General features: G+C 36.8%; 1 protein-coding gene across 17 annotated transcripts in view; it reads right to left on the minus strand.

Moving 5' to 3' along the window:
- EPB41L2 (erythrocyte membrane protein band 4.1 like 2) overlaps window positions 1-16,470 on the minus strand; it is a 131,119-nt gene that overhangs the window by 29,955 nt on the left and 84,694 nt on the right. For all 17 annotated transcript variants that reach the window (XM_074862505.1, XM_074862498.1, XM_074862504.1 and 14 more), the window contains exons 7-11: window positions 11,352-11,427; window positions 9,630-9,848; window positions 8,229-8,316; window positions 6,481-6,633; window positions 5,176-5,273 (exon numbers count right to left, since the gene is read on the minus strand). In XM_074862505.1, coding sequence (XP_074718606.1) covers window positions 5,176-5,273; window positions 6,481-6,633; window positions 8,229-8,316; window positions 9,630-9,848; window positions 11,352-11,427 — 634 coding nt within the window. The remainder of the gene's footprint in view (window positions 1-5,175; window positions 5,274-6,480; window positions 6,634-8,228; window positions 8,317-9,629; window positions 9,849-11,351; window positions 11,428-16,470) is intronic.

A 16,470-nucleotide genomic window follows, 5' to 3' on the forward strand; every position in this document is an offset into this window, starting at 1 on the left:
TCAACTTCAGTTTACCATGCATGATTTGTGAACTCCAAGAAAGGATTCTACCATAAGCTCTGAGAAGAACTTCTAAAACAATGCATGTTATTTATTATTTGCAGTTGAAGTGGTGCTGATAACCATCACATTTTCCACAGTATGACTAAGTATGTGGGATCCTTATATTTTGGTGCTATCTTGGTTAAATTGTATTTTTTGTAGAAAGCTGAGGCCATTATAGGTCCATGAAGAATACCTCTCACATCTCTCTCCTTAGAATGTTACTTATAGTAGAAACTATACAGCCCACTTCCAGTGTCTTTCCTATATTTTGAGGTACCAATATAGCAGCTGCTATTCCTCAAAGTTAGGGAATGGCATCTCAAAGTTGCATAGAAGGCTGTATCAAGTGAAAAAAAGATTGAGATGGCTGGAGAGTCGTGACCCAACAGTAACAAGTTTAACAAGCTAGATTCAGACTTCAGTTTCTTTACAATGTCATTTATAGACTTATGTAGGTTGATGCTTGTTGGGTATAAGGAGGGGAAGAAAAGCATATTGTGAAAAGGGTGAAAAAGAGATTCAGTTATGAGTACTATTAATGCTGGGTTCTGTGCTGGGTATGTATGTTTGTACCTAAGTGTCAGTGTCAGAAACTCCAAGTATCAATGTGGCAGAATTTGCTGTGAGGGATTCTGCTTTGTTCCACCAGTTTTTGATACCACATGAGTTTGAAGAGACAGGTCCTCTATACATCCCTGAATTTCCTTCAGTATGAGGACTTTAAGCTCTTATTCATCTAACCCTCATGGTTTGTACTTTGTTTTTGAAATCTGAGCCATCAGCTTCAACACCAAGGGTACTGTTTGTTCCAGTGCCATCCTTGCTGATACGATAAACAGTCATCACTGCAGGAACTCTTCCCACTCTCTGCTTCTCTAGAAAGGTCTTTGATGTTCCTTCCTGGATCAATGTGGTGCTGCAAATACATGCTTACCCAGCATGGCAGTCTCCATGGCCTATTCTCTCTCCGTATAAAATCATCAGACTATTCCAGATAGAGCTTTTTAATTTGAGCATCTGCAAAGAATGAGCAGCTCACTGAACATCAGCTTCTTTCAAGCAGAACCAGCAACTGCTATGCCCTTTGTACTTAGGATGACACAGATGGGCAGGCGAGACTTAAAAGTATGCTTTGTTCTCCTCTTTTGAAGCATTTGCACAGGGAATATCTGTGTCAGTGGAATCCAATCCAACATATGTTAAGACATTATCCAATGGTGGGTTCTGAAAACTGACAGTCATTCTAAAGATAGTTCAGCAACACTGAAGAATTTTGAGATACTTAGCAAAAAGAACGGTGAGCTAGTGTGGTGGGTTGAAGCTTCTCTGTCACTCCCCTTCCTCAGCTGGACAGGGGAAAGAAAAAAATATAATGAAAAGCTTGTGGGTCAAGATAAGAACATGGAGAGATTACTCACCAATTACTGTCACAGACAAAACAGACTCAACTTGGGGAAAAAATGAATTTATTACCAATCAAATGGGAATAGAATAGTAAGAAATAAACCCAAATCTTAAAAACACCTTCCCCGACCCTTCCCTTCTTCTGAGGCTTAACTTTACTGCTGATTTTCTCTACTTCTTCCCCCTAAGCAGTGCAGGGGGACAGGGCCTGTGGGTTGTGGTCAGTTCATCACACATTGTCTCTGACGCTCCTTCCTCCTCAGGGGGAGGACTCCTCACACTCTTCCCCTGATCCAGCGTGGGGTCCCTCCCACGGCAGACAGTCCTCCATGAACTTCTCCAACATGAGTCCTTCCCACGGGCTGCAGTTCTTCATGAACTGCTCCACTGTGTGTCCCTCCCACGGGGTGCAGCCCTTCAGGAACAGACTGCTCCAGCGTGGGTCCCCCACGGGGTCACAAGTCCTGCCAGCAAACCTGCTCCAGCGTGGGCTTCCCACAGGGTCACAGCTTCCTTCGGGCACATCCACCTCTCTGGCATGGGGTCCTCCATGGGCTGCAGGTGGAGATCTGCTCCAGTGTTAACCTCCATGGGCTGCAGGGGCACAGCCTGCCTCACCATGGTCTGCACCATGGGCTGCAGGGGAATCTCTGCTCTGGCACCTGGAGCACCTCCTCCCCCTCCTACTTCACTGACCATGGTGTCTGCAGAGTTGTTTCTCTCACATATTCTTACTTCTCTCTCCCCACTGCTAATTGTTCCCCCCTGGTTTGTTTTTTTTCCCTTCTTAAATACGTTATCACAGAGGTGCTACCACCGTCGCTGATGGGCTTGGCCTTGGCCAGTGGCGGGTCCATCTTGGAGCCGGCTGGCATTGGCTTTATCGGACGTAGGGGAAGCTTCTGGCAGCATCTCACAGAAGCCACCTCTATAGCCCCCCTGCTACCAAAACCTTGCCACACAAATCCAATACAGCTAAGTAGAAGGTTACCATTTTCACTATGAGAGGATGTTTATGGCTTTGTCAGAGTGCTAGCTAGAAGGATCCAGTCCTGCATGCCTAAGATGCATATGCATGCACCTGAATCCTAATGTCTTCCAACACATTTTTAAAGAAAACAGAATTCAAGACAGGCCCTTCTGCACTAAGGCCACTTATGTAATAAAATTTCAAGTATCTGGAGCTTCACTTTCATTGCTTCTATAAAACAGCCTGACAATTTATTTCTCCACATTATTTCCAAGAGAGAGTGCATTATGCATTAAGAGGAAGAAGGCTAAGAGGGTTTTTCCAAGGTTCTTTATGTTATTTTCCAGTCTTGGCAAGGCTACAGCATTAACTGCTGTTTTTATCTTCCACCCTGCTGAGATAAACTTTTAATCTTTTAATGTGGAAAAACAAGAGAACTAATTACTTCCTGATTAAGGGCATTTGAATGGATTTTTGTATTACAAGCTTAATTACATAAAATAACTGAAGACTATGCTTTTACCATTTTAAGACATTCTGGGGCGACACCGAAACAATCATGGAAATGTCAAACAAAACATCATAAAGCAGAATTATAAGCAGGTTTCTGCAGCCATTGGTTAAGATCCAGAGTTGCAGACTAAGCTTACTTCAAAAGATTAATGTAGATACATAGTCTGACTGTATTTCTTAAAGTAGATTGTTGCTTTTTGAAAATGATATGGGAATCCTATAAGGTGGAGATGATACAAGTGAATCCAATGCATTTTGATTGTCATTTTCAATATAGTTCATTACAAATTTTTATAAATAACTTCACATGCTATCTGAATTTCCCATACATGATAAAAAGATGGATCTTAATGTAATTATTTGAGAAAAAAATGAAACATTGCAAAAAACAACACAAAGAATCTTACAATGTTATATAGGGCATGCTAAGAGATCTGGAAGCTAAACATGGAAATCTAGATTGAATACAGTTTACTGTGGTATCATACACAAGCTTTACACATGCTGTGAAAGAGCTACAGTCTCTTGGACTGTTGTAGCAATTGTGTTCTGCTTTTTATCTTGGGAGAAAAATAGAAGTGGATTTATTTTACTGTTTTTAAATCAGGATGAGAGGTTCTGAGGATTTTCTGTCTGATGACATCAGTGGAGTATATGGATTTTACAGAATGGTTCAAGTATTTGTTACATAATTCTCATTATAATGTCATTCCTAGTTATGAAAATCCACTTCTGACTGGAATAAAATCCAATTATTTTTATTATGTCAAAATTTCTGTAGTAAGGTTATCCAATACGTATTAACGCTCCTGAAAACTTTTATATTTGCAAATGGTACTTCTCAGTTTCAGATTTTTGACTTTTATAAGATTTGTTTTTTCCCTATTCAGGTCCATTTTATTACTCTAAAATTAAGAAATACAGTTTCCCAGCAAAGCAAATCACCGTATGAGTTATATGAAGAGTGTTGATAAACTTTTCATTGAAGACACAACTGCATACTATTTGTGGTAACGGATCTCACCAGCCAAAGTAGACTTCAAATTTTAAAGAAGAATAGAATGGTGGACTATGTATCGTAATAAGCTTAACTAATGAATTCTATCAACATTAAAAAAAAAAAATCTTTGATCAGGATTTTAAAAAGAAGTGCTTCTAAATTAAGCATTTTGAGAGTGATTGCCAATCTCAGCACCAATTCTAACATTGCATTCAAGTATATTCTATGTTCAATGAAAATCTGAATACTGAAAACCATCCAATGTGACAGTGCCGTTAATGAACTGCTTAGGTCATTATGGTCCCCAAGTTCTCTGAAGGTCGCAGTCTAGCAAGTTTATTCAGCTTAGACTAGTATTCAGCAACAGGATTGCCTCTACCTTAAAACACAATTGCTTTTTTAAAATAAAAACCAGGCTACTGAAGGAGGAAGCTTACCTTTTACACACCCTAGTTACTGTGCTCATTTGAAGCAAGAAACTCAGATTCAATGCCTATTCAATGCATAAGAGATTCAACCTAAATCGGTGACTCCTAGGCTGCATGGGGCACGTGCACTCGCTCATGGAGTTTGTGCTATTATAAAAATCAAATGAAGATTTTTCAAATTCTTTTTCAATGGAGGAAATAGAGAAACAACTCTGTGGCCTATTGTTAAGTGCTCATTTACAAATAGATCACAGTTTCAATGGCCAATTCAGAATTTTATGTTTATCAGTTGCTGAGGAAAAAATGCAGAGAAAGTTATGGATTATTACAAAAACAAACACTAGTCTGTTTTTAAAGTGATTCTCTGTTCTTTAAAGAATGACTGTGAACTCAGTCCAGTTTATAAATAAGGGACAATCCAGCTGTAAGTATTTACACTAAGCAGAATATTCTGAAAAGTGAAGTGAAAGAAGATTATTGTCAAGTTCTAAGAGCTTCCTGTGAAGGTATATAGTGGCTTTCTAGATGGCCACTCTGAAGAGTCAATCTCTCAGGAAGTCTTATGTATGATCACTAGTTTAGTTCCATCCAGTTAGCACTCTGAAAATGTAAATAAAGCAGTTAATTGTACTTGAGACTTTCAGAATTGGTAATCTGGGGTCAGTGATTGTTAGGGTGTCTTCTGTCTAAGAGGTATTACTGGACTGAGAGATTATGGGCAAAGGGGGGAAATCTTCTATACTTTCCTCATATCCTTTAAAAGAAAGATATGAGCATACCTGGCAAAGTGGAGGAAACAGAGAATTATCATTTACCTGAAGAAAGTATGGTGCTCCACACAAACCTTCCATAATCTTTTAGCAGCCCGATGGTTTGGCAGTTTGAACCCAATAGTGCTCTCAAACTGTTCCAGCTGGAAAGAATCCACAAATAAATTAACCCATTTCCTTAAGCTGGTTATTAACTAGCAGGCAGAGTTCAGATAGTTCCATTACTGTAACAAGCTGTAATTCTCTTGTCATAAGACTTCATAAGATTTAAAAAAACCCCAAAAAACCACACAACAGAATTTCCAGGCTTTTAATAAAATTATACTTGGGGGGCTATTCATGATGGGTAGTAATCACTTCCCATCTGTACTAATGACTCTTTTGACTCTTTTGAGAAACCCAACAATACTTTAGTGTTCCTTGCTGATTTTCTGACTAGCTGCCCAATGTATTTATTTTTAAACTGCATGAAGTAATTGTACTGCAGGTTGTGCTGCACACTTTCCTTGGATTTAATAAAAGTCCGAAATCCATACTGCGGTGTTAAAACTACCTGATTCATTCACTATATAAAAGATTCTTAGGAAAAATATTACATTTATGCACCATCAGAGAGTGCAAACACAATATATCTGTTTCAAAACTTACAAAACTACAATGCGAGTATTGTACTATTGCTATTTTGACTTCTCTTTTGTTTTACTTACTCACACAGTAAAAGGTGCCTTAAATATTTTAGAGTATAATCTAAAAAAACCAAATTGTGTTTGACATTTTGGGTTTTGTTAAATTTTGTTACAACGTAACAATGTGTTCAAAATGTAACACACACCCCCCACCCCCCACTCCCCTCCTTCAGCAACTCCCACAAACTTCTAACAGTATCTGAAAAGAAAGTTGAATCCACTATTTCCACAGCAGCTAACAGAAAGAGTTATAATGTCCTACAGGACAACTCAAGTCTTCAGTTACTGCCATAAACTAGATGCATTGACATTTAGTGAACAATTATACCCAAACAGGAAGAGAAGCTAGCTCTCTCCCAGGACTGAAAGTTTGCATAGACAGAACATGGCCAGTGTAAGCAGCTTTCCCTGTAAAAAACCCTAAAATTACAAGATGGCATCTATTAACAAAAGAAAATAGATTTTCTTCTTGGTCTGCATTTACTAATCAAGGCAAGTGTTTAACACAATCAGTAAAATCTGAAGGGGAAAATAAAACGCTCTTAAATTTTGCTCAAATCCAACATAAGCCTGTGAGGACATCTGGGAAAAAAATGAGGATGTTTTCTTGTTACTGGATAGAAATGATCTCATAAAAGAAACAAGACAGAAAGGTGCTACTTACTTCTGCTGGCCTGACTTTGATGTAGAAATTACTTCGCTTATAGGAAATCTTCAGAATTTTTGGCCAAGCAAAGCGGTTGATCCGGAGTCTATCTTTGTAAATGAGCAGCCCATTAGCACATACACCCAGCATGATATCCACACCTTCAGAATCCTATCACGTATGAGACAATTTCATAAAAATCAGTTTAATAACATTCCACACAAGTAATCATCACTGGCATACCTTGAGGGAATAACGCAACTGGGACTTGTTTCATATTCAAACCTGAAAGACCCTGACAATGAGATTCCTAAAGCAGGAATAGCCAAGTATATTAATTTTATAAGAAAGGCCTTGGACTCTAAGTAATAGCTTTGGCACTCATATGCCATTGCATATGCCACAGTTCTGGAAATTCTTCAATATTCTGGCAATAGGGACTAAGTCAACAACTTATAAGCAAGGAAAGGTGGGTGTGCTACCAATAATTTCAACAAATATTAAAAGAAGAAAAATTAAAAACAGGCATTTCCAACTTAAAACAGTCAGTGAGAGTCTGAACAAGTTGGTAGTCATGGTCATCTTTTACAGTCACTTACTATTCCAGTAAAGATACAGGCAGTAATGGATAGTTGGTTGAAAATGTCAACATAAAGATTTCACAGTGCTGGTGGGATGGGTTTCTGAGCATTCTGTTCCACTGACAGCCAAGTTTTACAGGCTACAAAACTAACCACTTACTGATAAGGCTTCAATACACTGTACCACTACACAATAGAGCAGAATCTCATGTCCTCCCCAACAACAAATCAACTACATCAAATGCCAACACTGTCATAAAAAATTGGTTTACTGGCATAACTAAGAACTTCAACATATCTGGGCAAACAGCAGTTCAAATACTTGCAGTCAGTTCACTATGAGAAAAGAAAGCTCCAATAAAACTCTAAAAATTTAAGTTCCTTAAAACACTACAGACGAAGTGAACTGCCATGTTGCACTTGTATTAAAAAAATGAATGTTACAGACATAATTAATGTATGTGAATAAAAATTTAAGTATATTTCTTTCAAGTGTTTCTAACAAAACACGGGAAAAAGTCCATGGAAAACTGCAAAAACAAGTGCACATTGTTTCCATGTGAAACAGAATTAAACGTTTCTCCAGTACTTAGAAGTCTTGATTTTCTTTTTTAAGTATAGGACCGATAGGCTTACAATGCATTAATTTTCCTAATGATTTGAGACTCTGGATTTGTGTGAGGGAGTGGGAGGGAGTTGGTTAGTTGATTTGTTGGGTTTTTAACTAAAAAAATCCCACTAGAAATGCAAATTTGATTTGACCTATCCAGAGGAGTGGAAAAAGCACCAAAAAATGCCCTCTGCCAAGACCTCCCCACCACCCTCTGTTTTTAACTCTCATGATACTACAAAAACAACTATGTGTTCTTTTAGGCTTTACTTTGTGACACTATGTCTCATTGGCATCAAAAATCTGACATTTTAAATGTATTTAACTGTTATTATTAATAAAATATTATTTCCAAGCAGCGCATACATCTATGCATTAAATAAACTTAGATTTAAAAGAAATTCTAAGGATGTTAGTAGAGCTGTAAAATGAGCAATTACTTTGACCAAGAGATAAAAGGCTTATAGCTAAGAACCAAGGGTATGAAATTTTAAAAATAATCTATATATACTATGTTCTTTAACACTAAGCATGTCTATCCTAAAGCAAAACAAAACCAAACCAATCCCCAATACCTTGGCATGATGTAAATCCACTCCATACATGGAGAGTCTCTTAGCATTTTCTAGGAACTGGGAATCCGCCTGTGCTGGAGTCAAGCCCCTAAAACCATTGAATAAGCCTTGAGTTTATTGACAAAAGAACTGAGAATCAACACTGAGTGGAATCCTGGAGTTCAGACACGTAGAAATACCTCAGTTTGTAAGGTATCAATAGTATTTTTGTCCTAAAGGGAAAGCATTCTTTCAAAGCATATTATACTCCTTTAGTAGAAATTTCCACCATCCCTCTTTCAAGATATTCTAGCTGTATGTTGCTTAAAATAATTCATATGCTCAGATAAAAATATTTTCTCTGAAAGTTCTCTTCTGAGACCTTAGTGAAGCTACTATGTTCAAACTGAAATTTTTAAACACATGAAAGGAGGAGGCTCTACAAAGAGACTTGGATAGATTGGATCAGTGGGCCAACGTTAACGGGATGAGCTTCAACAAGGCCAAGTGCCAGGTCCTGCACTTGGGCCATAACAACCCCATGCATTGCTACAGGCTCGGGGAGGTGTGGCTGGAGAGCTGTGTGGAAGAAAAGGATCTGGGGGTTCTAATTGACAAACAGCTCAACATGAGTCAGCAGTGTGCCCAGGTGGCCAAGAAAGCCAACGGCATCCTGGCTTGTATTAGAAATAGTGTGACCAGCAGAAGTAGGGAGGTGATAGTCCCCCTGTACTCTGCACTGGTGAGGCCACACCTGGAGTATTGTGTCCAGTTTTGGGCACCTCAATACGAGAGAGATATCGAGGTGCTGGAGCGAGTGCAGAGGAGGGCAACGAACCTGGTGAAAGGCCTGGAGAACAGATCCTATAAGGAGCGATTGAAGGAGCTGGGACTGTTTAGTTTGAGGAGGAGAAGGTGAGGGGAGACCTCACCACTCTCTACAGCTACCTGAAAGGACATTGTAGAGAGGTTTGTGCTGGTCTCTTCTCACAGGTAATTAGTGACAGAACAAGAGGGAATGGCTTTAAACTGCAACAGGGGAGGTTCAGACTGGACATTAGGAAAAAATCTTTCACAGAAAGAGTGGTCAGACAGTGGAATAGGCTGCCCAGGGAGGTGGTGGAGTCACCATCCCTGGATGTGTTAAGGGTCGTTTAGATGAGATGCTGGGGGATATGGTGTAGGGGAGAACTTTGTAGAGTAGGGCTGATGGTTGGACTCGATGATCCCAAGGGTCTTTTCCAACCTGAATGATTCTATGATTCTGTGATTCTGTGAAAGTAGGAGGCTCTAGTTACGTAGCAAAAGATTTCCAAAGTAACAGTAACTTCAGCTTAGCAGTTTTACACATACCCTTAAGAGAATTGACATAAATGTGACAAAGCATGATGATTTCATTTAAACCCACTGTATCTGACACACCTGTGTGTTTTGTGTAGCTCAGCTACTTTCTCTTCCATTTCTTGAGTTTGATTGGGTGCAAATTGGAATTCACTGATATAGTCACTGCGGTGCTCCTCGGGATCATGATCACCCAGCTCAGCCTGCAGGGTGTATGAACCAAGGAGGGCGTGAGTCACAAAAGAACACGGCAGTCGACCAGAAGCAATATCCTGACGAAGCTGTAGGCACAAGAAATATCTGCAAGACAAAGGAAAGGGGAAAAACCCAAACAAACAAAAACAAGAACAGAGAAAGTGTTACCAATGACAAGTTTATGAGAGATAGGCAGAATTTATTGAGATTAATGTAACCATATAAGCATATTTTAAAATAAGTCAATGCATTCATAATTTGTTACACCTCACATTATTTGAGCATTATTGCCACACAGTAAATTTCACTTCCATTTTTAAGAGTCAATATTACTTTCATAAATAATGTGAAGAGCAGGAAAAATTCTGATTTCCAATATCAATGAATGAAAAACTATCTAGTTCGTAACAAGATTTGACTTAGTAACCCTTTCATTTCATATTGTAGCCTGAAGGTATGCAAGGTTTACAAATAAAAAGCCATGCATTTCCTTTGACTAGGGAAACCTTTGGCTTTAAAATTCTAACTTTTATATCCCTTGTTCACGAGCTAATCAAGTCATGTAATACACAAAAGAAATCCGGTTCGGTACTGAACCCATAATTGCCTTCCTTAAACCATGTATGTATTAGAATTTATTATTTCAGGTACTGCATACAGCCTTCTATCAAATTTAACAAGCTAACAATCGGTAAACATTCTACCCTAGCACAGATTTTGAATGTAAATAGAGTTTTACAAGTGAAGCTTAAATTTTAAGAAATTTAGCTCTGAGCTATAACCATAAAAATGTTTTTATCAGATGAACGTGCAATTGAAAAGCCAACCAACTCACTGAAAACTTTCAGACAGGTTCTTTTAAATACACTGTGTAAATGTCTTAGACTATTTGTAGTAATATCCCCTACATACTTGTGTAGCTATCTTATTTTGTGCAGAAGATGGATCCGATGTGATGTAACATATATTCTGCCTCAGCAGTCAACTAACTCCAAACCAAAACTGTGTGTTTAGGGTTTCCATAACTCCTGAAAAAATGATTGTCGATCCCCTGAACTCTACTCATTGGTTATGTTAGACTTGCAGTGCTAGTTTTTAGGTGTCCAGTATCCACTGCAATCTAAGTATTTTCTATCTAGCACTTTGGAAGAGAATTATTTTCAGGTTTTATTACGTTTTATGGGTTTATTTAAAGCATATGTATAAAACTACGTTTTCACCAACCTAGCCTAGATTATTACTGAAGTAGCTTGGATGCCTTGAGCTTCCCTTTTAATATCAATACCCCCACACCCTCCTTTGCGGTATAATAAAATAGCAGACTGACAATAAACCACTGGCTTCTTTCAGATATGATCGTTCGCATCTTACCTCCCACCCAAATAATATCCCCACTTATCATTAAATCTTTCTCAGGTTCCTTCCTGAAGTTTTCACTTTGCCTTTTCAATCTTGTTCCAAAAAGCAATTGATGTTAAGAATATCTATAGTGTTCTACAGTAATAGCCAAACCTGTTATGGCATCCAGAAACTGAAGAAGAAATGTAATATGGCCTTCAAATTAGACTAACAGTAATTTTTAAGTTTAAAATTAGGAACTATGCATACCTAGTGATGTCTTCAGTCAACTGTGAAGGATCAGGGGGATAAAACTTCACATTAAAGGTGAATATCCAAGGTAAACCTAAACATGGGAAATGTTGGATTGTTATTCACAAACAAGTTGAAGCAAGCAAAGAAAGAACCTTACTGAAAAATGTTAAGCAGTCATATAAATCTTAGACCACTGAAAACTTGAAGAAAGTTTTTTCCCTCTTTTTACAGTATATTAGTAAGAAGTATAGATTATTTTCATTATCAGGTAACTCATATACACATACAGTGAAAGATTAGCTTGTTAAAAATTATTTTTAAAGAATGTTTTACATTAAGTTATGTAAATATCAGAAGACATTTGTAATTTGAAAACTACCATAATATATTAACACTTTTAAGATATTCTATGTTCAAAGACACTTTCACTGAATTTGTGTTTATTTCCAACTCCTCCAAGGCTAACAGTCTCCTCCTGTTTAAACTGACTTAATGTGAGAGACATGAGATGTCAAAATGAGGTCTGCATTGTATACAACAGAAAGATAATAAGTAAATTATTCATATTCATACAGAATGCATGGAAGACAAAAAATATTAGACATTCCTCCTTTAAAATATTTTTGAGAAACAATAACTTTAACAACTATAATAACGATAATATTTTAAGTTTAAATTCTTATGGGCTACAATTAACACCATGTGCATTTTTTAAGCAAAAGCATGCTTAAAACTAGATTAATAATACAATGTTGCCTTTAGTCATAGCTCTAGTTTTAAATATGTTTTTAAGATTTGAAAGCTGAAGTCACTCATCAATAATTAAAATACAGTCTCTACCAGTATTGTAACACTATGTACAAGAGGAATACATTCATTGAAAAGTACTAATAACTTGACAAAATGTAGAACTTTCCTAATTCAAACTGATTTTATTAAGTACAATGCACACATACATATGTAATAAAAAATCCCAAAATAGGAGTCTAGGAAAAGAATGTAATAGTTTCGTTTTGCATGCTGCTTGAAAGCAAATGCAGTTGAGCTTTATTATATCTTGCTAAACATAAAGAAAGTAACACTACAATGTAGATCTGCTAAAAATGATGAAGAAAGATAAGAAATCAAAATATTATTGAAACAGTTAAATAGCCATTTCTGTCTTTCGCTTGCCCCTTTTCTCCTAATAAAATAATATTTTGGTGAAAGACCTAGCAAAAATACTCTTTGGTGGAAAAAGGTAATCATTTTATAAAGCTTGTTAATGATGAATTTTGGACAGCAAACAATTTTAAAAATCTGCCCTACACAGACAGATCATGCTTTGAAAAATGTGTATTTTAACAACAAAAAACCCCCCCAGAAATGCCATTTCCAACAATGCTACAAAAGAGTGCTGACATTTTTAAGGTTGTTTTCTTTAAAAAATCCTGTTTTAAAATTTCACAGCTGTTGAAGGTGAAGAGTTGCCTTGTATCAAAATTTCTAATGTCTTTCAACATATCAAAAATTATATCAGTTTTTCAGACATGACTATTCTTTGGAGAACTTCAATTTCTGCTTAAGTGTGAACCTCATTCTCCACCTGGCTGCTAAGTCACTTATTTTCTTTTGAGAGCTCATGGTTTTAGTATATCTTAATGTTCCCAGCTATCAGTTATTTGTTCGAATGATGATAACTACTTACAAAATAAGGCAGGATTCCTTAAATGAGAAAGCCTAGTTTATCGGATGTACAATAGTACCGAACTGGGTAAAATATGCCTCATTGTGTCATCTACTGCAATCCAGTGCAAGACAGAATTAAGACAAAAATACCTTTAAAAAATGTCTAACACTAATTAATAGATATAGCATGATAAACTGGAATAATTAGCCCACTTCCATCATTTATCTCCCAGGGAATTAGCATCATTTAATGAAAAGTTGTTGATATTGAGTGAGCCAAACTGATGAAGAGAAGTAAGTGGGCCAAAATACCTATGCAAAAAGTGTTCAGGAAGAGTTGTCATGTTAGCAGGGCTGTGGGATGGGGAGAGATGGATGAAGGATGTGTCCTTCCACACAGGTACTAAACCAGTCTTTTCCTGGAACGAAGTAATTTTTCCTGGTCTAAAATTGCAGTTAAACTAGTCACAGATGAATTCCTGCTTAAGCTATTCTCTTTCTTGTCAGCATTTCTACAGTTAGCTTTCAGAAAGCACTGTAGCCAGGAGACCTAGACACCGTTTGAAGAAAAAAAAAATTTAAAAAAATGTATATTCTCTATAAAAAGCTGAAAACAGCGTAAACCCTCTGAGTACATAGACTATGTGAAAAATTTCAGGTGTCTACTCATACTAATTCCATAGCTAATCCATTGAAAAAATGTTGTAGTTGACTTTGTACTAAATATTTTCTGGACAGTTGGTGACCTTATATTTTGCCCAATTACTGAAAGCACATTTATCCCCTGAATATAGACTAGCAAGTATATTACAATGTGCACAGTCTGTATTTATACTTCTCACTATAGCATACTGTTTATAGACACATAACCGAGGCATACAAACGTAACTGTCTCCATACAATAATGCACACTATTACTGGCACTTTGAATTGGTGGCCAAGACAAAAAAAATAAATAAATCTGATATTTAAAATGATATTTAGCATTCTGTCCCTGATAAAGCTCTCTGTTTTGATGTTTAATAATATGGGCTATAGAAATGTCAGAAATTTTTCTAGCCAGCTTGTTACCTCAAAAATGCTTCTGTGGCAACTTTAGGCCCATTCTTAGAGAAAGAATGCAATATAACCAACCAGCTAGCAGCATACAATTAACATGATTCATCCCATTTAAACTGGGAAATCAGTGAGGGTTTTTTTCCAGTAAAGGTTTTTTCTGACTTTTACTCATGGTATCTCTTGTGTCTCAGCTAAGATTTTTAGGGTACTGTGTGACTAGGACAGATACACTACTGACAGGCAGATGTAAAAATGCCCCATAAAATTAAGATGATTACTTCTATAATTTTTCTTATAATACTGTCAAGAAAATCAAAGAAACGAGGAAGTTTCTTTCCAGTCTACATTTTCAAAAATGTGTAAAAAGCAGAGTACAACAGACAGTCCTGGTTGGACTGACAAGATTCAGTTCACAAACTCAGACATCTCCAAACTGCAAAATAGTTTTTTTTAATTTGTAGATTATATGTAGATGTGAAGAAGCACTTCTGCAAGACAGCTCTTCCCTTGGCACAGGTACTTAGTTCTCTTCACCAACTATAAGCTAGAGGCTAAGTGTGATTAGATCAAAATTAGCCACAACTTTTACAGATATATAGTTATTTACATAAAATAAATGGATATAAAATAAAGTGACCCTGCATAAAGTGACCCCCATATTTTGATGCCTGAGCATAACTATATGTTTTGTTAGCATTAAAATCAGAGCTGTACATTTAAAAGGCAAGCCCTTTCCTTAATTAATTTTAACTTCCCTTGGCACTTTAAATACAAACTTTAGATTTCTTAAATATTTTAGAATGCTGTGCTGCAAAATTCTAAACTCATGTTATATTACACTCACAGAATTGTATTTATTAATTTATCACCATTTGGTCTACTGCGTTATTTGAAAATATACCTATTTAACCATATCATTATTCTTCTACCTCATCCTCTTTCTTGAGCAGTTGTTTAGGTTGTGCTGCAGAATATATCATAGAACCAAGAATGTAAAAAAATCCATTCCAACTCCATGACATTCCCAGAACTACCTTAATTGTTGGCTAAGTATGTCTTAAAGACTAGGCCAGTATTGGATTGGGCTGTTTTTAAGTTCCCCAATCTGAATGACTGGATGCCCATTAACAAAAGGATGTTGAGAACAGTCTAACAGTCTTCAGTACAAATAAAGAGAAAGGTTTAAACTTATAGCCCAAGATTTGTCACCAGCTGCCTTATTGTACTATTGCATCTGTTCTAATCCACCTCCATAAAATTACAGAGGAGTTCCCTCACCCCCCTCAATACTTAACTGAATCAAATAACATGCAAATTAAATTTACTATCTTCAGTCCTTCAGTTAATCACTCCTTTCTAAAAAGAAAACTTTTCTATCACCATAACCATTACCTCTCTTGATGCTAGTGGACATAGCTTCTTTCAGCCCTAGACTGCTGAAATGTAATTATATACATAAGACACCACTGCCTCTCTTCATAGGCAATGGAAGAAAAGGGGCATTTGGTTTGGCTCCCATCTCAGGGACTGATTTCAGAATGCATTCACTCACTTCCTGAAAGTGTCTGTTTCTTCAAAAAACAAGTGCATTTACCTTAGGTGGACAGAGTTAACCTAAATTAGATCAGATTAGTCATATCCTGGGTACAGTGATGAGTTTCTAGAATCTTTCTAGCTAAATGTGTATTCTCTTGACAAAAGACAGTAAGACAATTTTACAGTTAACTTCAAGAGCGAAACCAGTTAAATTTATCCTTCATCGGGTGTCAAGGTACAAAAACAAGCCCCTATACCAGTCTATTTTGCCTTCAGAACATCCAAATCCTCTCCATTTCTTATGATGCAATATGAAAGTATTTTTTGCAATAAAAATACTAATCGTGCTGCAGACTAGAAATAGATTTAACTGACATAACTTTACCTTGGATTTAAACTATTCTGCACAGCATACAAATCTCATTTCCGTTTAGAACAGAATGAATTACATCCACACTAAAAACAGGATATATCCCAAAAATAGCTTCAGAATTTGTGTAAAGAGAATGATAATCAGGTCCATAACTCAGTTTCATATGCTTCAATTACACAAACAATAAAAGCAACTAATTAGGCTTCCCAAAACAGACAGTTTACATGTTCACATCTAATCTTTAATCGTAACTGTGAACATTGAAATTGCAGACAAAAGACTGATCAATTGCAATAAACACTATGATGAAACCAGGTTTATGTAGTTTACTCATTCAATTCTTTTACACTGAGAATGAGAGTTATGATAGTATCTACAGACAAACCAGTTGAATATCATGTGTTCTATACCAACCACATGTACAACATCTCACACAGATAAGTTCTCAAATTAAATTTTATATAAGGGTGAACCACCACACCCTCTGTGAAGTCTGGG

This window comes from Strix uralensis, chromosome 3 (genome assembly GCF_047716275.1).
Source record: "Strix uralensis isolate ZFMK-TIS-50842 chromosome 3, bStrUra1, whole genome shotgun sequence".
Taxonomy (NCBI): Eukaryota; Metazoa; Chordata; class Aves; order Strigiformes; family Strigidae; genus Strix; species Strix uralensis.